The following is a 25,972-nucleotide window of genomic DNA, read 5'->3' as shown; positions in this document are numbered from 1 at the left end:
GTAGTGAGTCAGTGAGTGAGTCAGTGAGTGAGTCAGAGAGTGAGTTAGTGAGTGAGTCAGTGAGTGAGTCAGTGGATGAGTCAGTTTGTGAGTCATTGAGTGAGTCAGTGAGTGAGTCGGTGAGTGAGTCAGTGAGTTAGTCAATGAGTGAGTCAGTGAGTGAGTCTGAGAGTGAGTCAGTGAGTGGGTCAGTGAGTGAGTCAGTGAGTGAGTCAGTGAGTGAGTGAGTTAGTGAATGAGTCAGCGAGTGAGCCAGTTAGTGAGTCAGTCAGTGTGTCAGTGAGTGAATCAGTGAGTGAGTCAGTGAGTGAGTCAGTGAGTGAGTCAGTGATTGAGTCAGTAAGTGAGTCAGTCAGTGAGTGAGTCATTGAGTGAGTCAGTGAGTGAGTTAGTGAGTGAGTCAGTGAGTGAGACAGTGAGTGAGTCAGTGAGTGAGTCAGTGAGTGAGTCAGTTAATGCGTCAGTGAGTGAGTCAGTGAGTATGTCAGAGAGTGAGTCAGTGAGTGTCTCAGTGGGTGAGTCAGTGAGTGAGTCAGTGAGTAAGTCAGTGAGTGAGACAGTGAGTGAGCCAGTGAGTGAGCCAGTGAGTGAGCCAGTGAGTGAGTCAGTCAATGAGTCAGTCAGTGAGTCAGTAAGTGAGTAAGTCATTGAGTTAGTCAGTGAGTCAGGCAGTGAGTCAGTCAGTGAGTGAGTCAATGAGTGAGTCAGTGAGCGAGTCAGTGAGTGAGTCAGTGAGTCAGCCAGTGAGTGAGTCAGGGAGTGAGTCAGCAAGTGAGTCAGTGAGTGAGTCAGTGAGTTATTCAGTGAGTTAGTGAGAGTGACTGTGAGATTGAATGAGTGAGTCAGTAAGTGAGTGAGACTAGGAGTGAGTCAGTAAGTGAGTGAGTTAATAAGTGAGTACCTCAGTCAGTCAGTCACTTAGTCGGCCGGTCGGTTGTTCGGTCAGTGAGTCAGTACGATGGTCAGTTAGTTAGTCAGCGTTTCAGTTTGTCTGTATTTGAGTAGGTATGTTCATGTCAGTTTGTGATTCAGTGGGTTGTCTGATATTTGACTGAGCTCTGATTAACTCACATATGTATTAACACTTGGAGCTAAAATGATATCAAGTATTGTAAGTCAAAACCGTTTTGAAAAGAGATGACGATTTCTTTTAATCATTATTAATTGGTGATTTCAGTGCATGAATTGCATGTTCTTATGATGATTTAACCAATTTAAATATTTTCCACTCGATTATGCGTAAAACTCCCAATGTAAGGTAAACACTCCAGACAATAGTTAATGCGTTTAACGCATGTTATAAAAAAACTTAATTGCACTAAAAATGTAAATATTATAAACGTATTAAAGAGCCTTTTCACAGATTTTGGCATGTTTTGAAGTTTGACATTAAATGCTTCATATTGATTAATGTAAACATTGAATACAAAAAGCTCCAGTAAAAAATCAATAATAAAATTAAAAAAAGAAAACAAGGTAACCCTAGAACCACTGACCCCTGGAGTCCTGGAGTAAAAAATCTACCACTTAGACCACTCGACCATTCTTCCGAATACAATACCAGAGGTATTTTATACTATATATAAGCAATTCTCGTAGTTTCACAAGATATAACGACAACAACAGAACTCTCCAAATTATTAATTCGTTTTGCGTTGCAACGCTTTATAATTTTCGGGCATTTTACTTGTCAAAATATGTATATAATGGCTATTTTAGAACATGGTAAATGTTCAATATTACTGTTTCTTCACAAATATCATCTAAAACGAAAAGTTGCGAATCTGAAACAACTTTTTTCAATTTTGTCAATTTACCTAAACGTGAAAAGACTCCTTATGAAAACGTCTTTAATTGGGCGTCCTTTTGCATCCGCCCATCTATTGACTTTGATAAAAGTAGAACGGACCAAGGACATTTTTAAAATCTTATTAAAATTAATCCAGTAAAAGCTATAAACGAATTTTCGTTTGCCATTAATCCGAAATCAGACTCAAAGGTTGTTATTTTGTTTAATAAGCTTTTTAAACATCTTACCAGATAATGTTTGCTGCTAATTGTTCGTATTAAACGATATCATGTACTTCCATTAAAGTTTTAAGAGAGCTATATCACCATAAATTCTTAGCAGGCAGTATGTACAATATGTAAGAAAAAAAGTGAAGCATAAACTGGGAAAGGTTGAACACTTCATACCATCTTGAAAGGAAATGTTAATTCCCGACGGGTTTTACATGACCATGTTTAAATACATTTGTTAAAATTTGACATATTCTTTCATTACTTAATTTAACAAGTGTACCGGTATACATAAAGGGCACAATTAAAGTCATGATTTTTTTCTTATTAATTGCTTCATCGGTAAGTCTTGAGAATTTCACATTTAATTCAGTTATCGGAAATACCTCAAAATAAGCGGATAGCGAGACTTAAATGAACAAAATGGTGTCAACATTCAGTCTTAGCAAACTATGATTAATATTAACAAATCAACGAACAAATCGAAAATAATGATTAAACACAGCACACATTTGGCATTATTAAAATAGCGATTGCAACTGAAACATTATTGTAGATAAGATTGATGACGCTATTTGTGCTTTAAAAGGAGTCATCAAAAACAAAATAAAGTAAATCCCCAAGCTAGCATTACATAGCAAGATCAGATATCATTTTTTCCGAAAGTGAACTTGGGCCTTCATAAGAATATACAAACTTCAAAGAAGTGTCGTAAAAAAACTGCTTATCCGTCACCTCTACGATAAGACATGTGTAGAGTGCATTCCGCATACTTTTGTTATTTTTGTTGTTGTTGATCTGAGTTGAAAAGGTAATGTTTTTATTTGTTTTTGTGTATTTTTTATCGCTACACATTCGGACGCACCTACAGTATGGGATGTAAAAGTCATTCGGTAATTTGATTCAGATAAGAGGATTGTTAACCGAAAACATGTCAATCGTACATTGAAGTAAAACACAGAAGGTTTTGTTTAAGCTTTAACTATTGTTTGACCTCAGCAAAATATAAAAAAGAACTTCCATTTTCAATTTTAAAAAAATGTGTAACCCTACGTCAAGCATCGTGTATCATTTATTGCCGCCGATATTGTTAATTTTAGTACATAAACAGTCTTACCAAAGTCTTCTAAAAGTCAAATCTTTACTGGCTCTTGCTCTATGCATTTAAGTTATGAAACCATTTGGCTTAATTTCGTCATAATAATTTTGTTTGCTTCCATGTTAAGTTGAAACCTGCACACGACAATTAAGCTGCATTTGTTCATCGCCATCCTGCAGTGTCACCTGTCGGTTTCATTCGAGCCATAGATTTCAACACTTGTATTCACATTTTATTATAATAAACAATCTTTAACACACCAATACGGTATACGTTAATTCAGCTTTGTTTGAAAATGCCTAGACACTCGTATGGCATAATGCAATACAACAATTACGTCATCAGGAAAGCGAGGGCAGCTTGTAGATTGTTTTCGATTAATTTAAACATAAAAAAGAAAGCTGCATTGGATAGAGGACTTCGTTATTATTCTTATGCGATTAATTGGTTTAAAAAGTAATATTGCATGTTTATATTCATAATTAAGAACACATGAATGAGCATGTCGATACTAAGTTAAATTGTCTTCAAATCTTAACGGCAATTACCTTTAACTGGAAATGAAAGGCAAAAAAAATAATAATGGGCTATGTACATACTGTAATAGGATTAAGGCTATTGGGCTTGAACAGCACATTTTTGTCAGATACGAGGACTTTCCTTCCTTAATATCAAACAATTTAAAAAAAAGGAGAAAATACGGTTGTGCCTTTGTGCACGCGCATTTCCGACCCTCATTCAAACGGCTTTCAACATAACTTCAAATCTTAAAATAATTCATGTATGAAATGCAATAACCTTATATTCTCTATTTGAAAGACTATTTCCACTTTTTTATATTACCCACGTAACAAAGTAAATGGGTTATATAGAGGTCAACTTGAACGTCCGTCTGTGTGTCTGTCCATCCGTCTGTCCACCCGTATATTTGTTCGTCTTAAAAAAATCCCAACTTGTTAACGTACCTCGTTCTAACGTGAAGTTGTGTCCTTATGATATGCGGTTTAACATGTGCGTTTTTCATCAGTATGCATTAAAGAATTCAAAATGCTTTCCCTTTTGTGTTCAGCCTGGAATGCCTTTATTAATATGCCCTATTTGCAAAATAAATTATCTGAAGCCGAAGGTGCCTGGGTGTTTTATTTAGTATGTAGCATCGTCTGGTTTTTCCTCTACGAAGAGCTATCTAAATAAGCCAAATAAGTAAAACCCGACCAGGCCCGGGATGTCAAACGTTTATTGTGGACTTCTAAAGCACAATTTCATATAAAATAGTGTCCTCTGCAACAAATGCTTTGATGTTTAATGTTGGCTGTGTATATACAAGGTTTAAATTATGTCAACTGGGTGAAAACCTGCCTGTGGTCACAACTTGTCAAACCCAGTTGTTACGTGATTTATATTGACTTATTTCTAAAAAAGCTTTAAAAATAAATTTTATCGCAAATCAAATTCTAGTATTTGGCGTATATTGTTCAGCTGTAATTTTCAGGGCGGCTTTTGGGTCCGAAAAAAGTAAAATTCTTTTTCGCCAAATCTAGTACAGCATACACGCCTTCACATCTTGTGCATTTCCTGTTTAACGTTTTGAGCTAATTTTATATGCTCAACCGATCTTAAAACGGTTCATGAAAACACAAATGAAACTGCGTCGCAAAATTAATTAAATGATAGCATAATGAGAAATACAAAATTATTTTCAGACAAGCAGTTTCTCAAATGTAAGTGACGCACGTGTTAATTATTTGTATACAGAACCTTTACCGCATGATTACAGACTGTGGTGCTGTTCCGGTCATTGCTGGTGTGACAGTTACACAACCTGCTACAACATTGTTGGGCGACACGACACCATACAGTTGCGACGCGCCATTAACTGGAACAGGAAACATAGAGTGTCAGGCCAATGGATGGTCAACACCAGCACCTTGTGGTAATTTGTTTTCGGATATACAATATGTGATGGCAGTATATTGCATTATGCTTGTGAATGCGGTTCGTTTGTATCAATATAGAGATGTATAAAGACCCAAGTGGAGCCTGAAAGCATATCAAACTGTGACAAACAGTCCTCAATTAATAATTGTCTTATGTATATAGTACTATGCATATTTATCCTTGATTTTTGTAGGAGAGCATAATAAATATTGCATTACACAACATTACATTCTTCAAGGAGTGTGTGATTCATTAAAACATTTTCTTTTCTTATTAGCCATACTGATCTTATAACGTTCGAACATGTACATTGATTGTCTTAATCGTTAACATTTCTTGTTAGATCGTGCTATGATGTGTCTTTTTAGAGAAGTGTTGTGCGTGTGTCTTGTGAGAAAGCGAATATAGCCTCGATTGCAAAATAATTATTTAATACGTTGGCCGTTGACTTTGAAATCGTGATTTCATGGCTTCCCATTTTGATGAATCATATGAAACGCCAGCATTCTGTCATATGCCTTTCAAATAATTCGGTCTGTAAAAGGTTTTCTGTGTTCGTTATATATGGATATTGTAATGACATAAGTATTCTCAATATGATATAATTTTAAAGTGGTTACACTTACGTTTTGAAATGCTATCGAATATTTACATCAATAATATGTTATGGTGAATCTCTTAAACAATATTTAAAATGTTTTATGTTGATAGTTGAAACAATTAGTAGAATATACTAAAAGCTTATATCAACTAATTACTGTGACATGAATATGCTTATACTTAATTTTTAAATGTATTGAAGTTAAGACATTTCATTCACACTTATGTTTTAAACTTCTGGTCTAATTGGGAATGTAACGCAGCAACTGATACTGATGGTAATAAGGATTGTTACTAAATAAACGGAATGCATCTTGTGAATGAGTCAAAGAGTAGGTGAGTTAGTGAGTAAGTCAGTCAATCAATTAGTAAATCAGTCAGTGAGAGATTGTGTGAGTAAATGTGTCAGTGATTGAATGAGACGGTAAGGGAGTCAGCGTTAAGTCAGTGATTGAGTGCGCGAGTCCCTGAGGGAGTATTTGCCCGAGTAAGTTAGTCAGGAAGTGATTGAGTCAGTGATGAGTGAGAGAGTGAGTCAATGAGTAAGTGGATGAGTGATTGAGTAGTTGAGTGAGTTAGTCAATGAGTCAGTGAGTAAATGAGTGAGTTCGTCTGTCAGTCAGTCCATTAGTCATTAAGTGATTGAGTGATCGATTAAGAGAGCGAATTATTGATTATATGATTTATGTGTTTATAGATTTATTAAGTAATTGGTTAAAGAATTGAAAGAGTGAGTGGCCAGTGAGTGAATGAGTTAATGAGTGAGTGAGTGAGTGAGTGAGCGAGTGAGTGAGCGAGTGAGTGAGTGAGTGAGTGAGTCAGTGAGTGAGTCAGTGAGTGAGTCAGTGAGTGAGTCAGTGAGTGAGTGAGTGAGTGAGTCAGTGAGTGAGAGAGTGAGTCAGGGAGGGAGGGAGGGAGGGAGGGAGGGAGGGAGGGAGGGAGGGAGGGAGGGAGGGAGGGAGGGAGGGAGGGAGGGAGAATTAGCATTACTTGCAAATGTAAGCGTTGCAAAAAAAACATGCAAATTGACAGTACTCAATCAGAATGAATCATATGCTCACACTGCAAAAGTAAACATAAGAGAACCAATCTAATATGCTATAGAGTACTGAATTTTCAACTACCGGTAATAAATGAACAAGGCCTTGTAGAAAACGTTGAGCGAACTTGGGCCATCTTGGCCCTCTTGTTAAACGTTTTGAGTTTATGTAATATGTTCAATCGATCTTGAAATGATTTATGAAAACCCAAACGAAAAAGCGTCGCATAATTAATTAAATTATAGCATAATGAGAAAAACACAATTATTTTCAGACAAGCAGTTTCTCAAATGTTAGTGACACAAGTGTTAATTGTTTGTATACAGAACCTTTACCGCATGATTACAGACTGTGGTGCTGTTCCGGTCATTGCTGGTGTGACAGTTACACAACCTGCTACAACATTGGTTGGCGCAACGACACCATACACTTTCGACGCGCCATTAACTGGAACAGGAAACATACAGTGTCAGGCCACGGGATGGACAACACCAGCACCTTGTGGTGATTTGTTTTTGGATATACAATATGTGATGGCAGTAGATTGCAATATGCTTGTGAATGCGGTTCGTTTGTATTAAATTGAGATGTATAAAGACCTAAGTGGAGCCCGAAAGCATATCAAAGTGTGACAAACAGTCCTCAATTAATATGTGTCTTATGTATATAGCACTATGCAAATTTATCCTTGAATTTTTGTAGGAGAGCATAATAAAAGTTTATTACACACCATTACATTCATCGAGGAGTGTGTGATTCATTAAAACAATTTTCTGTGAATGGGAGGGAGGGAGGGAGGGAGGGAGTTTAACTCATGTTATAAAAAAACCTTACTTGCACAAAAAATGTATATTATAAACGTATTAAGCAAATGTCTTTAATTGGGCATCCTTTTGCATCCGCCCATCTATTGACTTTGATAAATGTAGAATAAATGTAGAAAGGACCATGGACATTTCAAAATCTTGATAAACATTAATCCAATGAAAGCTATAAACAATTATGCGTTTATTACAATCATTGACTTGCAATTGTTAAGTACAATAAACAGCCAGGGAGTCATTATTTAAGTGTGTATGCGCGATATTGTAAGTTGGTTAGTCAGTCACACAGTAAGTCTTTCAGTAACTAGGCCAGTCTGTCACTGAAAGAGTTAGTCATTTAGTAATTTCTACATTAAGTAAGTTAGTATGTCACTTAATAAGAGAGTGAGGTTTACACTCAGTCAGTAATAAATTATTCGATAAGACAGTGACTACTTAGTTTATTGAGTGAGATATAGAGTATGTGAGTAAATGCGTGAATGCGTGAGTGAGTAAGTGAGTGAGTGAGTGAGCTAGTTAGTGAATGAGTGAGTGTGAGTGAATAAGTGACGGAGTGAGTCGATTGGTTTGTCGGTCGGTCGGCGAATCAGTCATTTGAACAGTCATTTACTCAGGCAATATAAAGACGAACTTCATTAATATAACAAAGTTGAACAAGCCATTGTTTAATTGTCAATTGATTGAACAGAATAGTTTTATGTCGTTGTTGTTATTTTAAAATAATGACATGCATCTTGCGATTTAATCAATATTTTTAGAGTGCCCAGTGTTAACAGCTCCTGAATATGGAGCAGTGGACAAAAATTCAACCACTACACCTATTGGTGGAAAAGCAACCTACACATGCAATCCCAATCTTGTCATCAACGGTGTAGATAAGCCATCATGCACAGCCAACGGTTGGAATAGTACACAACCCACATGCGGTACGTTCAAAAAAGCGCTCATGTAAAAATATAATAATTTAAACACCATCTTCCTTATCAGAGCTCTAGATTTAGTTCAGTAGTTAATGGTATAGATACATATCATAAGATCTGACGTAGTATTGAAAAGAAAACAATACCGGTTTAACGCGACATTACAGTATGTTACATAGGGATAAAATAAACGAGTTAACAACTGTGTGTGCCTCTATGCAGGCGTTCTAATGGCGTTGTGTCAATAAATAAAGCTTAACTTTCTGTGTTTATTGTTCTTCTCGTAATAACACTTCGTTTTTTATTAATCGGTTAATTGATTTGTTGTTTAATTGCTGTGATAGTGACAGAAAGATTGAGTAAGTGCGGGAGTAAAAAATATAGTTAGTGAGTAAGTTATTAATTGGTCAAGTCACCGAATCAGTGAGTGATTCCTTGAATGATTGATTGATGGAGATTTAAAATGAGTGAGTCAGTCAATGATTAAGTAAGTCAATGAGTGAGTGAGTCAAGCGGTGTGTAAGTAAGTCAGTGCGTCGATGAGTTTCTTAATAAGTAAATATGACGTGAGTGATTGAGTGAGTGGGTCTGTCGGTCGGTTGTTATGTCAGTCTGACGGTTGTCGGTCGTTTGGTCGGTCGTCTAAAAGTCAGTAAATCAGGGTATGTATAGACTTATTTCATTATGCGAAAAGAAATAGCACATATAACATTTCTGAAGCCAATTCATGCTATAGCTTTGCCATTGTTTGTTTTATTGTTGTTGTTTTTTTTAAAGTACAGGCATCTTGTAATTCATTTTAAAATTTCGTTTTCAGAGTGCCCAGTGTTAACATCTCCTGAATATGGAGCGGTAGACAAGGTTTCAAACACTACACCTATTGGTGGAGTTGCAACCTACACATGCAATCCCAATCTTGTCATCAACGGTGTTGATACGCCATCATGCACAGACAACGGTTGGAATAGTACAAAACCCACATGCGGTACGCTCAAAAACGCGCTTATGTAAAAAATATAATAATTTAAACACCATCTTCCTAATCAGAGGTCTAGATTTAGTTGGGTAGTTTAAGGTATAGATAAATTACACAAGATATAGCGTAGTATTGAAAAATAAACATCGGTAGAACGCGACATTACAGTATGTTACATAGAGATAATATAAACGAGTTAACAAATGTGTTTCCATTTGTTCAGGCGCTCTAATGGCGTTGTGTCAATAAATAATGCTTAACTTTCTGTGTTTATTGATCTCGAAATAACACTTCGTTATTGAGTAATGGGTGAATTGAGTTGTTGATTAATTGGCTGTGACACAAAGATTGAGTAAGTGAGGGAGTGAACAATATAGTCAGTGAGTGAGTGAGTTTATAATTGGTCAAGTCATTGATTCAGTGAGTGATTCCTTGAATGATTGATTGAGGGAGAAATAAAATAAGTGAGTCAGTCAATTGGTAATTAAGTTAATGAGTGAGTGAGTGAGTCAAGCTGTGTGTAAGTAAGTCAGTGAGTCAGTGTGTCGTGAGTGATTGAGTCATTTGGTCTGTCGGTCGTTTTGTTGGTCTAAAAGTCAGTGAGTCAGGGTTAATATGGACGCACTTTATTATTTGAACAAAATAGCAAAAATAACATTAATGAAGCCAATTCATGCTATAGCTTTGTCATGTTTTTTTTTCTCGTTGTTGTTATTTAAACAAATTACATGCGTCTTGTAGTTCATTTTAAAATTGCGTTTTCAGAGTGCCCAGTGTTAACAGCTCCTGAACATGGATCAGTGGACAAGAATTCAATCACTACAGCTGTTGGTGGACTAGCAACCTACACATGCAATCCCAATCTTGTCATCAACGGTGTAGATAAGCCATCATGCACAGCCAACGGTTGGAATAGTACTAAGCCCACATGCGGTACGTTCTGAACAACGTATCATGCTTAACCATAATACATGAAACGGCATCTACCTTAATAAAGTAAATATATAGTACGGTTGTTAGTGTTAAAGGGGCCTTTTCACGTTTTGGTAAATTGACAAAATTAAAAAAGTTGTTTCAGATTCGCGAAGTTTCGTTTTAGTTATGATATTTGTGAGGAAACAGTAATATTGCACATTTACCTTGCTCTAAAATAGCCATCATATTCATCTTTTGACGATTTAAAAACCTGAAACTTATAAAGCGTCGCAACGCGAAACGATTGAATAATTTGGATAGTTCTGTTGCTGTCGTTATATTTTGTGAAACTATGAGGATTGCTTATATAAAGTATAAAATACATCCATCATTATATGTGATAGGTTTTTACTCCAGGGCTCCAGGGGTAAGAGCCCTGTTAAGGGTTACTTTTTTCTTTTTCAAATTTTATTCTTGGATTTTTCACTGGAGCTTTTAAGATCAAATGTTTACATTTATCAATTTAAAGTATTGAATAACAAACTTAAAAACATGCCTAAATCTGTAAAAAGCCCCTTCAAGATTAATGACAATTCACAAAGGATCTAACGTAGCATTAAATTACACAATAACCAAATAAATAATTGCATTTTTATGATACAAACGGAACACTTGCTTAATAAAAAATTTCTAATCCCCATCATTTGTAACTTAAAGAATTCAGATAAATTAACACACTGATAAGGAACACAGATTTTTATTTCTCTTTATCAAGATAATAACAACGAAATGTAATGTTGGGAAATATTTATATATATGAACTTAATCACACTATCGAAACATTTGTCAACAGTAAGGAAACAGCACTGCTTTTAAGATGTAATTCTTTATTTCTGGATAAACGAAGAAACAGCAAAGCCTTACCTTCAAGAACTGATTTAACAGAGAATAGTTTTTACAAACGAGAAAGGCTAAAGGTCAAGCCTCAAGCTGTTTGGATAAAGATAATTGTAAAAATCCTAAAACGTTTAAACATTTACCTTCTGATATTTCAGGTTGTGAAATACTACCTAACATCAATGGCGGATCATCGGGGAACGCCAGTACCTTAATTACACCTGTGGGTGACTCAACAATGTTCAGATGCAACTCTGGGTTGGATCGTGTGGGACACGAAACACTGACGTGCCAAGCGACCGCTGGCTGGGGAATGCTTCCCGAATGTAGTACGCACGTTATATGACGCTATATATGTCTAGATATTGATTAATGCTTAAGTCTGGTCTTTTGGTCATTGAAAAGGAAATGATAAACGTTGCACCATTCAGTTCATAGTATGTCTATTGCATCATGCGTTTTTGTGTTTGTTATTAGTTGTAGGCCATAGGGTGTAATAAGGAAACAATAATCATAAGCAGCAGCACCAGCGTTAATATCGCGTTAATTGTTTATGTTTGGTTTTAATATTTATTACCAGAATGCCAAGCGTTGGCTAATCCGGAAAACGGATATATAACATTGACTGAAGTCGATGGTAAAGTGGCTATCAATACAAAGGCAACATACTCCTGCAGAAGTGGGTTCACTCGGGTCGGAAACGAAGAACGAACTTGTACAGCAGTCTCTGGTTGGAGCGGGGCGGCCCCCGTTTGTCGTAAGTCAACAACTGCATATATCAATAACCATATGTAAAATAGATGCTTAACATGCGTTACCAAAAACACGCTAAAGGTATATCATGCTTTCTCGCAAATAAGACGACATAAAATAGCCTTCTCATAATCTCATATGTAAACTTAACCTTTAAGTCAACTCATAAACATAGCACGAGATTGAATAAAACATTGAATTTTAATTACAATGAACAGGAACATTTCAAAGCCTTGCATGGATACAATTTAACATATTAATGTTGGCTGATTATGCTTGTAAACATTCAGTGACATATTTCAGTATTGCCGATGCAACTTTCAATGTATGGATATTTCTATTGAATAGATTGTCAAGAACTTACCATAAGCAACGGATACATAACATCAGCAACTATTTTGGCAACCTTCCCAGCGCCAATAGGTACTACAGTCGCGTACACGTGTGCTACACAATACAAGTTAATTGATGGAACAACCTCAAGGACGTGTAGAAATGAGACTGGATGGGACGGGAAAGCACCCACATGTGTGGAAGGTAATAGAGGAAACAAGTGTTGCCAAAATCAGTCATACTAACTAAAATGTTTTGGTGTGAAACCAATATTGCGAAATGCTCTTAATTCAACTTAAATATGACAAGAAATATCTTTAAAAAAGATATACGGCGTAAATAGTTTAATGAATGAGATCAAGTATAGCGAATATCTTTTTCTGTGCAGTTCGTAGCTGCATCACACGCAGTACGGGATGTTACGGGGAGTTTTCGCGGCTTATTTTACATTATAACATATTGCTGGTCATAAACCTATAGATACAAAACAGAAAACCAAAAGAAGAATGGAAGTGAAATTTAAACATATGAGTCAACCGGCCACACGAGAAGTATCCGTATTTATAGGCGCGTTCTTCGAACAAACCTGTTTTAGTGGTTTGTCGGGCATTGCTATTTGATTCGATTATTAACAGTATCAATTATCATCGTGCTAATGCTTAAAGTGATATTATGGGCATTTTGCACTGTTGAATTGAGCTGAAAAGAATTAACAGGTCAAAATAGTTAGTTAAAATGTGGTTACTGATTAATTATCTGCAACTCACCTTGCTACCAGTTGTTTATAAAAATATATTTTATATTCGATATTCTTACGTGACCCACCCAGTCCTGTAAGCTGAAATGATCCGTAAAACAATTTCGTGTCTTTGTGTCGTATGAACAAATCTGCACTAAAACTAAATTTAGGTTCAACTCGTAAACGCATGATCAGTTGTCAAACGAAAGTACGGTTGATATTCAAATGCATTATTTTTCTCTTTCTGGTATATTGTTTTAGTATGATGATGCTGCATTAATTAATATAAGTGTATATGAAGTAGAAACATCAAAAATAATCAACGGTTGCGATAGACACCTATAAACTGTTACATGCTCATAATATCACTTTAGTACATTAGGCAATATGGACGAATAATTATTGTTAAATTTATCAACAATAATATTTATCATTGTATTGTTGAAAACACATTAAGAATCTATTATTTACATACCATAATTATATTGCTGAATATCTTCATTTAACATATTTCTGGTCTAAAGAAAATTCCAGGTCACCTCCCAAACAAAAAAAATCTGAGAATCAATATGGTTAACTAATAGTCAATAAATAAGCTATTTATTGCATAGTTATTGCCAATGCAAATCACATGCAAATGAGCTAATAAATATACAATAAATTTGCAAAAAATTGGATCAATAAATCAGCAATAAATTGTGAATAATTTATTCATACATGATAAATGAATTGTCAATAAATAGGGTATCTAATAAATATGCAATAAATTGGCAAAAAATTGGATCAATAAATCGGCAATAAATTGTAAATAATTTATTCATACATGATAAATGAATTGTCAATAAATACGTTCAATAAACTGACAATAAATTGGACTTAAGTACAAAGCCTATACACAATAAATTGACAATAAATCGGTTTAACAAGTATGCAATAAATAGTGTTGATAAATTCTGAAAACTGAAAAAAAATCTGATGGAAATTTAAAAGTAACAAAGTATTAATTTGTTCCTGTATTTTTCTTTTTAAATGTATTGGTTTGTTACAGAGATTTTTTATGCATGGGCTGTATAATAAGAAAGCGTTGTTTATGCTAATAAAAGTTCATGAACACATATTGTGAGGCCATATATATTCAGGAAAAAAGGCAATATGCCCATCATTCCACATATAATACATTACAAAGAAATATATTGCCAGTTAATGGTGGGGCATTATACAATATATCAGATATCTGGTAAGCTATAGATACATGTACATGTACAACAACATGTAGTATTGATGATGAAATCATTTGGAAGTAATTGAAGGAAAAGAATATAGCCTTTAATTGTCTGAGACCATACAGAATGGAGAGTATTTTTCGAAGAAAAATCAACATTCAAGCTTAATGATATGAAATTGTATATAAAATGAAATATATATTTCAAATATGTTTCAAAAATGTTATAGTTATACTCTTCAAATTAGGGGATCGAAATAAACGCAAAATGGTAGTGACCACAAAAATGTATGTAAAATTTATGTAACTATGTTTTTATCTTAAAAATATGAATTGTAGCTCTATAATTCTTATAAAGTAATGAAAACTTGCGCAGAGTTTTGTTTTGCGTAAATGTACAGATCAGGTGCCTTTATCAATATTAGTTATTTACAATTTACATATAGTAGCCTGGTCTCTTATGAATTCCACAAAGGCAGTGAATGGAGGGAAACTAACGATATGTTTCTTCTCGTAATCGTTGGCTTTGGCTGCCCAACGTTTTTGAACATTTGCTGGAAGCTTGGCTAGTATAGGGGCTAAGCCAATCAAGTATCGTAGAACGATAGAGCCGTTGAGAACTCATTGTCTTCTTTCAAGGCACGTATTTCATTCAGAAAGTCACTAAGCACATACCATTTTTTGAGTCTTTATAGGTCAACTGAGGGAAAGATTCAATACGCCTTGTGATAGATTGGTGAACAATCTCCGCTTTTCCATAACGTTCATCCAGTCGAGATCATAGTTTCTCGCATGCTAAGACTGGATCTCTGCGGTACGATGATCTCAAGCTAACTGCACTGCAGGGCTCGAAATTAACACTCGCAAAATGCGAGTGAAAAATACGGATTGCGAGTTAAATTTTAAGCCACTAGTAATTTTTTGCGAGTAAAGAAATAGTGAAAAAAAGGAATATTGCTAATGTGCACGACGTTCTGAACGCTAAACCGTAGGTCATAGAACGTCCATATACCTGTATGCGGAAGCCCACACCTTGTATGTAGACTGGTATGGTATACTTATAGTACAGATACGCAGATTGTATTGATACAGAGAAAGTTAAACAGTCTACTAATTCACACGTGTTCATTGAACTTGAACAGACAATCACATGGCGTCTTTTTTATGGAGGAATTTGCACAGATTTTCTCCAATATTAGTGTCAGATACTGTTGGATTTTTTGTGGATTTCTTGATGTAGTCTTGAACTAGATTGTCAGGTTTTACAACAGGCAAAGTTTGCAATTTGAATTGAATGTCTGGTGCAACATGACTTTCCGACCCATCAGAGCCTTCGACATCATGCTCTTGTAGTACCTTTATTTATGCAGCCGCGGCTTTAAAAGCTTTTTGCTGAGAAAGAACTTGAAAATTTGCTTCTGATTCTGCCTTTTGTTTTAAAAGAGCTGCTTCCTGTTGAGTATATTTCTGTTTTATCTTTGCAGATTCGGCTTCTGCTTGTTTAAATGCGATGAGTTCACTGAACTTCACTCCAACGGCTAGTATCTCGAACTGTGTGTCTTAATTCACACCACCATAAACAGAGTTTAGCTTCATGCTTAACATGACTTTTTTCTTAATATTTATTGTTTAATTTGGTCAATATTTTCCAGCGCGTGTAACTTTGCTTTTTCCTGTAGCAACGGGTCTGTATAGTAAGAGCCAATAATTCTTGAAGACTTGCTTCACTTTACACATTTTTTAAGTACACTTCAAATGCGTCTTTTACTTTTACGTAACTTTCATAGGTTTCTTGTAATTGCTGTTCAATCAGGTTAATTTAACCAACATAACTCTCATAAGTTAAACTTCTTACTTAATTTGTCCAAACTTTCAGCCACTTTGCGCCATAAAGCAGAACAGCGCATCCTAAAGTCATCAATTCTCTCTTCATAAAGAGCCATTCCTTATACAGATAACAGACGTTCACGCTGTGTTGACATACAATAAACTTTCTAAAGCCGGTTCAAATACAGATGAGACTTGAGTGTGACCATTTTGAATGTGTTTTTAGTTCGATGTCCAGTACCTGTCATCTCCATCTGCTACTAGCAAAGTGTATGTCAATTTACTATTCTGTTCTGGAAACAGATAGTGAACCGATCGTGTCAAAAAAGAATACTGTATGTGGTGGTATTCAGTTTTTATTTTTAGATTCAACTCGATGTCTGTGGTAAATTGCTGCAAAACAAAATATAAGACGTTAAGTTTGGCAGTAAATTAAGTATCAATGATACAAAGAAAATGGTGTATTGTAATAAAAAAAATACTTAAAATGACTGAAAAAAGGTAAAACATATAGCCTTTCCCAAATTAATAAACAATGACATAGTTACGAAAGAAAAGCTTTGGAAGTTACCCTAACATTTAGGACATATAGCCTCAACTGGGTCGAAATGGTAGGTATGACGTAGTTTGGATACGAATAGCATTTACTGAAAACCCAAAATGAATGAATATACCTCAAAAATAGTTAATGCCTTCACAAAATACAAGTTATATAGTATTGATAACATGTGGAAACTTACACCATTCGGGGCTATAAACCGGTATAAACGTCTTAAGAAAATGCCGAAATAGCAATGGCGGCAAACGCTTCAAACATTCGTAGGTGAACAAACACTGATATTACCAAAGGGAAGTAAGCAGCGCAATATTATACGGTTACATATGATCGATATAGCCAGCGCATAGGTTTTGTTAAAAATGTATACAAACTGCTAGAATAATGTGTTTGTTTCTCATTGACTGTGTTTTGTTGTTTGACAAAACATTTTTAAAAGGATTAAAAACAAACAAAGAAATGTTCATTTACATAGAAAAACAAATTTTGCTTTCGTGTTAGCTGTGTCGTCTGCAATGAGCAAGGTATAGCGTCCATGACCTTAATTTATGGAAGACATAACTGCAAATATCTTTGATCTTCATCAGTTTTATTGCCAAAAAATATATATTTAAATTAGTATTGAATTCAGTATGAAGATGGCTGGTCTTCTGATAAACAAGAATTGTAATCAGGCTTACTGTATAAATTAATCATGTTAAAATTGACAGAAACCAGCTTTTTATGGCTTTGTAATTTTAAATAAAATCTACCAATTTATCGCTACTTACAAATAATGTTTGAAATTAGCTGGAAACGATTTTCATTACGCAAAAATAATGATCAGCAATACAAATTTCTCATTTTTGTCTATCTATAATGAATAGGCAATAAATAGTGCTTGATTTATTTCTATTGATAATGAATAGGCAATAAATAATGCTCTATTTCTTATTATCTATAATGAATTGGCAATAAATAGTGCTCGTCTTATTTCTATCTATAGTGAATTGGCAATAAATAGTACTAAACATTTTTCTGTTACAATGGATTGGCAATAAAGAGTACTCTATGTATTTGCTTTCTCAAATAAATTGTACAGAAATCGGGCCTTAATAATGAGTTGACAACAAATAGGGTTAGGGCTTTCACTGAAGAAACCAATTTATTGCTTATTCGTTGAATGAATTGTCAATAAAAGGGGCTAATGAATTGTATTTCTCAGATTTATTACCAATTTATTGACAATTTTGGTACAATTTGCTAAAGATCTTTTTTGTTTGGGCTAGTTCACGGATAGCGTCTTTATTATATAACGATTATTTTACTGGCCGCCAACTCCGGTGATGACCTGTATATAAACTCTGAATGTCCGCGAATCGACCCGATATACCTCGCGGGTTGAAATGCAATGCTTTAAAGTGAGGCCTCGCTTCCATTGCTCTTTATACTTTTACATGTTAACATGTTGACATGAATAAGGAAGTAAGTACTAAATATGAGAACATAGCCTTTTAAGTATAAACGCTCTTGCGCTGGTAATACTCTGAAAATAAAAGGTGTACGCACAAACTGTATTGATGTCGAGAATTGAGTGTAAAACTGTTCTATCTATTAAGCCTTTTCATTCGAGATAAAATTGTTTCATACAGTAAAACAGTGTTACAAAGACGCGGAAATGTTTCCAATGTTCTGGTGGTATACTCAAATCAGCCAATGGAATAAATGAAGTGTATTCATTCGTACCTAGCCGCGGGAAATTTTATTGGAATTTTATTGGACACTTACAAAGGTCAGGCTAAGGTGAAAAGCTGGCTTATGCAGCTTACGCCGAAAAAAACACGAGTGCTAAGATAAAACAAACTAGGTAGTTCCACACATTTGAGAATGAATACTTCATGCATGACCAGAAAAGGAGCATTGGGGAGTAATAAGTAAAACAAAACAATCAACAATTGTAATCTGCACATGATTAAATTGGCCTTAACTGGTTTACATAAGTATTTAGTCACATGTGCCTTTAAAGTAGCACCCACGCTCCGTATTATCCAGTTTTTTTAAAGAATCTATATTGTTAAGAAAAGTCGCTCTTAACAAAATGAAACTATTTTGAAATAATGTAGTACAATTGTGGCGTGTTTGTACGATTTATTTTAATTTATTGAAATAATGTAAAGTATTTCTGATCAGATTTCATTTTATTTTCATTCTAGTAGAACAAAATGATAAAAATTGCCTACACATTGGTCAATGTTGATACAAGATAGTTCCAAGAATTACAATTTGTTTGAGTTACCTCTTTTCAAGAAAGTTGTAATGATAAGACGTTTTGATTTTGTTTTTAGATAATTTAATCCAAAGTCTTCATGTTAGCAGGTGTTGTTTTTTTTACTGTTCATGTAAACAAAGAATCAAGGACATCATTTAAAGCCTCGCCAAAATTCGCAATATGTATGAATTGACAGTTTGACATCATCAAAGGAAAGCCGCTTCCTGTCAAGAAGCCATAAAGCATCGATCCCTTTTCGCCGATAAAATACAATTTAATCCTTTAATTTGTGAAGCGATATGTTTCAGGTTTTTTTTGGCCCGATTTTATAGCCGAAATTCGGCTATGTTCTCAATCCCAAAAAGTATACTTTTTTCCCAAAATGTGGGAAAAATTCCCAATTGCCAAAAAAAAAAATTTTTTTTTTTTTTTTTTTTTTAGAAAGAAGTCTTATGTTTATTTCATCTCAATTTTAATTCAATTACATCTAACAAAGTATTATATGATTTTTTTCTTTTAATTTGAATGATTATAAAGAGTTAAATCAAATTTAGTATTTCCCTAATCAGTGGACTTTTCGTGTGGAAAAAAAGGCAAATGAATTTATTTTCCCAATTTCGTGAAAATGCCGATAAAATTCCCAATTCCAAAGCCATGGGGCTATCTTCCCAAAAAGTGGAAAAAAAACCTGGTGTTTAACAAATCGCGAGTTTGTTATTCACTGGTTATCGTCCAATTATGTTTGAGTATGTGCATAGCTCCGACTTTGAAACTGTTATGTAGAACAAAGGTGGAGTTAGCGGTCTATTGGTTATGTCAATAATTGTTATAAAAACGTGTTTTACCGAGGCACTAATCAATTGTTTTGACAGTCAGATTAAAAGTACCGGTACAAAGATTGGATTACAGTGATAACATTGTTTTATTGGATTAAAAGCGGAAAATAGTTTGTGGATTATTACTAGTGTGGGTTATCGAGTGCAAACATTATAATAATAATTTATTAACAAGGGCTGTTTGTAAAACATGCATGCCACCCATATGGGCTGTCCGTTGTAGTGGCAGCCATTGTGTGAATACGATTTTTGTCACTGTGACCTTGACCTTTGACCTAGTGACCTGAAAATCAATAGGGGTCATCTGCCAGTCACGATCAATGTACCTATGAAGTGTCATGATCTTAGGCAAAAGCGTTCTTGAGTTATCATCAGAAAATCATTTTACTATTTCGGGTCACTGTGACCTTGACCTTTGACCTTGTGACCTCAAAATCAATAGGGGTCATCTGCGAGTAATGATCAATCTACCCATGAAGTTTCATGATCCTAGGCGTATGCGTTCTTGAGTTATCATCCGGAAACCATTTTACTATTTCGGGTCACCGTGACCTTGACCTTTGACCTAGTGACCTAAAAATCAATAGGGGTCATCTGCGAGTCATGATCAATCTACCCATGAAGTTTCATGATCCTAGGCGTATGCATTCTTGAGTTATCATCTGGAAACCATTTTATTATTTCAGGTCAACGTGACCTTGATCTTTGACCTAGTGACCTCAAAATCAATAGGGGTCATCTGCAAGTCATGATCAATCTACCCATGAAGTTTCATGATCCTAGGCGTATGCGTTCTTGAGTTATCATCCGGAAACCATTTTACTATTTCGGGTCACCGTGACCTTGACCTTTGACCTAGTGACCTCAAAATCAATAGGGGTCATCTGCAAGTCATGATCAATGTACCTATGAAGTTTCATGATCCTAGCCCCAAGCGTTCTTGAGTTATCATCCGGAAACCACCTGGTGGACGGACCGACATACCGACCGACCGACTGATATGAGCAAAGCAATATACCCCCTCTTCTTCGAAGGGGGGCATAATTAGATAAACAACAAGATGTGTTTGTGAAACACAATGTCCCCCTATATGACGTTTGACCTTGAAGGATGACCTTGACCTTGTGAAGGATGACCTTGACCTTTCACCACTCAAAATGTGCAGCTCCATGAGATACACATGCATGCCAAATATCAAGTTGCTATCTTCAATATTGCAAAAGTATTCATAAAATTAGCAATTTGGGCCACATATATTTGACCTCTGACCTTGAAGGATGACCTTTACCTTGACCTTTCACCACTCAAAATGTGCAGCTCCATGAGATACACATGCATGCCAAATATCAAGTTGCTATCTTCAATATTGCAAAAGTATTTATAAAATAAGCGATTTGGGCCACATATATTTGACCTCTGACCTTTAAGGATGACCTTGACCTTTCACCACTCAAAATGTGCAGCTCCATGAGATACACATGCATGCCAAATATCAAGTTGCTATCTTCAATATTGCAAAAGTATTCATAAAATGAGCGATTTTGGCCACATATATTTGACCTCTGACCTTGAAGGATGACCTTGACCTTTCACCACTCAAAATGTGCAGCTTCATGAGATACACATGCATGCCAAATATGAAGTTGCTATCTTCAATATAGCAAAAGTTATTGCAAAATGTTAAAGTTGGCGCAAACAAACCAACAGACAGGGCAAAAACAATATCAGTTCCCCACTATAGTAGGAACACAATGGACTTACGCTAAATCTTTGAAAATGCCTGGCAAACGCAAACGGCAGGCTTATGACAATGCGTTAAAAATACGTGTGATAGAGTTTGCGGAGAATTTATATAACAATAGTGCTGCTGAACGTGAGTTTGGTATAAGTGAAAAACTGGTGCGTGATTGATGTAAAATGAAGGACACAATTGTGAGTGGACCCGGCAAACAGAAACGGCGTGTTGTGCGGACTGATCCGTATGACGCTATGGAGATGGACTTGCAACGTTTGAATAGTAGATCAGAGGCAATGTCGGTTTGCTGTTTTGCGCAATGCCATCAGACTTAGGCGCTAATGATGGCGAAGGAATCGAAATACGACATTGATGTTTCGGTGTTCAATGCATCGGCGGATTGGTGTACCCACTTCGTGGGTTTGGCCTGACACCAAAGGACTCACATGGCCCAGAAGTGGCCTGGTGATGTGGATTTGAAAGTGGACTCCTTCAACAAATTCGTGCTTAAGGAGCGGAAGGAGTTTAATTTCTAGTTGTTTCCGATCTAGAATATGGATGTGCTTCAACATTCTGGGTTCAAACACGGTGAATCCGATCGGCGAGAAAAATATATCAATCAGGACCACTGGCTCTGAGAAGAGTCACTTTATGGTGATTCTTGCCTGCATGGCTGACGGGACAAAATTGCCCCCTGCAGTGGTTTTCAAGAGGAAAACCGTCCCGAAAGAGAAGTTCCCTGCTGGGATGCATGTCCAGGAGAAAGGATGGGTGGACAAGGTTGTTTTGGAGCGTTGGCTAAGCAACGCGTGGAGCAAGCAACACTGTGGATTACTTAAGAAACGGTCGTTCAGCGTTTTTTTCCCCAAAGGGTAAGGGTACCTGTACCCCTACAATTGGGAATTTTTTGAGTCGTGAAATCTTAAAATTGGGAAAAAAACAAGTCGCGAAATCAATGAATTGGGAAAAATTCGAGTCGCAAAATTGATGAATTGGGAATCTTTAAAATGCATCTTATCTATCATTAGGGGCTATATTCTGCATCACAAAGCATGTTAAGCTCTGGGTTTTAACAGAACAAGAGGGCCTGAAAGGCTAAAAGTCGCTCACCTGAGATTCAAAGGAACTGACCTGTTCTGTGCAGCCCAAGATGTCATTAGAACAAAATGTTCTTACCATCTTTCATGACTAGTGAACACCCTGGCAGCCACCTTTTTCCACAGACCAAAACCATTTTCATACACATCCAAGATATCATTTAAACAAATATACTGACAAAATTTCATGAAGATTCATAAGTCCATATAAGGAAAAATGCCCACTGGTGGCCATGTTTTTCAAGCAACTGGAACCATTTTCGAACTTGTCCAAAATATCATTGGGACAAATCTTGTGACAAAGTTTAATGATGAACGTACAATAAATACGGCTTCTAGAGTGTTAACAAGGTTTAACTAAAGCTATATAAAGAAAAATGCCACACCCCCTTCAGGCGGCCATGTTTTTTCACCAACCGGAACCTTTTTCGAACTCATCAAAGATATCATTGGGACAAATCATCTGACCAAGTTTCATGATGTTCAGACAATAAATGTGGCCTCTAGAGTGTTAACAAGGTTTTACAAAAGCATGATATATAGCCATATTAGGAAAAATGCCCCGCCCCCTGGTGGCCATGTTTTTTAAGCAAACGTAACCATTTTAAAACTCATCCAAGATATCATTGGGACAAATCTTCTGACCAAGTTTCATGATGATCGGAAAATAAATGTGACCTGTAGAGTGTTAACAGGGTTTTACTATAACTTTATATAGCCATATAAGGAAAAATGCCCCGCCCCTTGGCGGCCATGTTTTTCAAGCAAACGTAACCATTTTCGAACTCATCCAAGATATCATTCAGACAAATCTTCTGACCACATTTCATCAAGATTGGACAATCAATGTTAGTGCTGCAACAATACGCCAAAAACCGTATTGCAATATATTGTCAATTCAAAAACCCGTATTGCAATATATCGCAATATATTGCTAACTTGTACCAAAATTATAACTTGCCAATTACCCGATAATTCCGTATATTCCAGTTTTAAAGCAAATTCTGGTAAATATTTACGATAAATGTGCTCAAGAATAACAAGAAACACAAACATTCGCAAATTTTCTTAAGTATCAAATACATTTTGGCATTTGTTACTATTTAAAGATGTGATGAAATAACGTCCAACCGGGGCGTTTTTTTCCACTGAACACGCGTTATTCACCTTACGTGATGTTCCCGTTTTTATACAACACAAAATACACCCATACTTTCCATGCTACGTTCTACATGTCTGCATAATTTTCGCGCGCTTTTTATTGAGACAAAGAATAAAGCACTTTTTATTTGACGCTAGAATTTTGTATTGTCGCATTAGCATTTAAATTTGGAAGCGTATTACCGAAATTCGGATTACAAATTTAATAATGCTCAATTCAGAATCGAACGAAACATTTACAGCTGTGCGCAATTAATTCAACGATAATCTGTTCAAAAGCATCGAACGAATGCTCTGATGTAACAATGCTACTCCGTATAATACACTTTCCAGAATGCTTTTTCTATGAAAAACATTATACACTGCTTTGTTTTGTTTACCTTGTTATCATTATTTCGAATGGCTTTTCTGGACGAAATGTGTATGAATTTTTGTAAAATTTTCGTACCGGTATGATGAAAATCGTATCGCAATACAATATGCGGATTGCGAATTGCGATATATACCGATATACCGGTATATTGTTGCAGCACTAATCAATGTGGCCTCTAGAGTGTTAACAAGGTTTTACAATCGCCATATAGGGAAAAATGCCCCGCCCCCTGGCGGCCATGTTTTTAAACCAAGCGGCATCATTTTCGAACTCATCCAAGACATTATTGGGATGAATCTTCTGACCAACTTTCATTAAGATTGGACAATAAATGTGGCCTGTAGAGTGTTAACAAGATTTTACTATAGCCATATATAGCCATATAAGGAAAAATGCCCCGCCCCTTGGCAGCCATGTTTTTCAAGCAAAGGTTACCATTTTTTAACTCATCCAAGATATCAGTGGGACAAATCTTCTGAGCAAGTTTCATGAAGATCGGAAAATAAATGTGGCCTCTAGAGTGTTAACAAGAGTTATAGCCATATAAGGAAAAATGCCCTACCCCCTGGCTGCCATGTTTTTCAACCAAGCAGAATCATTTTCAAACTGGTCCAAGATATTATTGGGATAAATCTTCTGACCAAGTTTTATGAAGATCAGACAATAAATGTGGCCTCTATAGTGTTAAGAAGATTTTACTATAGCCATATAAGGAAAAATGCCCCGCCCCTTGGCAGCCATGTTTTTCAAGCAAACATAAGCATTTTCGAACTCATCCAAAATATCATTGAGACCAATCTTCTGACCAAATTTCATGAAGATTGGACAATAAATGTGGCCTCTAGAGAGTTAACAAGTCAAATGTTGACACCGCACAACGCACACGGACAAAAGGCGATCACAAAAGCTCACCATAAGCACGTTGTGCTCAGGTGAGCTAAAAAGCTATATGCTGATTAATATCCCTCTAAGTTGAGAGAAAAGAAAAAAGAGGGCCATGATGGCCCTGAATTGCTTACCTGACTACCCAAATACAATCCCAACCCAGATTTCATCAAGATAAACATTCTGACCAAATTTCATGAAGATTGGATGAAAACTGTGACCTCAATTGTCTTCACAAGGTTTTTCTATTATTTGATCTAGTGACCTAGTTTTTGACCCAAGATGACCCAAATACAATCCCAACCCAGATTTCATCAAGATAAATATTCTGACCAAATTTCATAAAGATTGGATGAAAACTGCTACCTCTATTGTCTATGCAAGGTTTTTCTATTATTTGACCTAGTGACCTAGTTTTTGACCTAGTGACCTAGTTTTTGACCCCAGATGACCCAAATACAATCCCAACCCAGTTTTCATTCTGACCTAATTGCATAAAAATTGGATAAAAACTGTGACCTCTACTGACAACACAAACAAATTGTTGACGGTTTTTCTATTATTTGACCTAGTGACCTAGTTTTTGAACGCAGATGACCCAAATACAATCCCAAACCAGATTTCATCAAGATAAACAATCTGACTTAATTTCATAAAGATTGGATGAAAACTGCGACCTCTATTGTCTACACAAGGTTTTTCTATTATTTGACCTAGTTTTTGACCTAGTGACCTAGTTTTTGATGCTAGATGACCAAAATACTATCCCAACCCAGATTTCATCAAGATAAACATTCTGACCAAATTTGATAAAGATTGGATGAAAACTGCAACCTCTATAGTCTATACAAGGTTTTTCAATTATTTGACCTAGTGACCTAGTTTTTGACCCCAGATGACCCAAATACAATCCCAACCCGGATTTCATCAAGATAAACATTCTGACTAAATTTCATAAAGATTGGATAAAAACTGTGAC

At 35.8% G+C, this 25,972-nt stretch overlaps 1 protein-coding gene across 1 annotated transcript; it reads left to right on the top strand.

Annotated features, from left to right (window-relative positions):
- The first annotated feature begins 481 nt into the window (after positions 1–481).
- LOC127852455 (sushi, von Willebrand factor type A, EGF and pentraxin domain-containing protein 1-like) lies at positions 482–10,360 on the top strand. The gene is made up of 6 exons (XM_052386409.1): positions 482–623; positions 4,896–5,051; positions 7,045–7,200; positions 8,315–8,446; positions 9,258–9,425; positions 10,182–10,360. The coding sequence occupies exons 1-6, from the start codon at positions 482–484 to the stop codon at positions 10,358–10,360; spliced, it is 933 nt and encodes a 310-aa protein (XP_052242369.1).
- The last annotated feature ends 15,612 nt before the right edge of the window (positions 10,361–25,972 follow it).

This window comes from Dreissena polymorpha, chromosome 12, assembly GCF_020536995.1.
Source record: "Dreissena polymorpha isolate Duluth1 chromosome 12, UMN_Dpol_1.0, whole genome shotgun sequence".
NCBI classification, from domain to species: domain Eukaryota; kingdom Metazoa; phylum Mollusca; class Bivalvia; order Myida; family Dreissenidae; genus Dreissena; species Dreissena polymorpha.
This window is presented reverse-complemented; position numbering and strand designations above follow the sequence as displayed.

Bases quoted from the DNA above. Each gene is read 5' to 3' on its own strand.
- LOC127852455 (XM_052386409.1), top strand. From the start codon at position 482: ATGTCAGAGAGTGAGTCAGTGAGTGTCTCAGTGGGTGAGTCAGTGAGT. The intron at 624-4,895 runs GTGAGTCAGTAA...GCATGATTACAG, and splicing joins GTCAGTCAATGAGTCAGTCA to ACTGTGGTGCTGTTCCGGTC. The intron at 5,052-7,044 runs GTAATTTGTTTT...GCATGATTACAG, and splicing joins GTCAACACCAGCACCTTGTG to ACTGTGGTGCTGTTCCGGTC.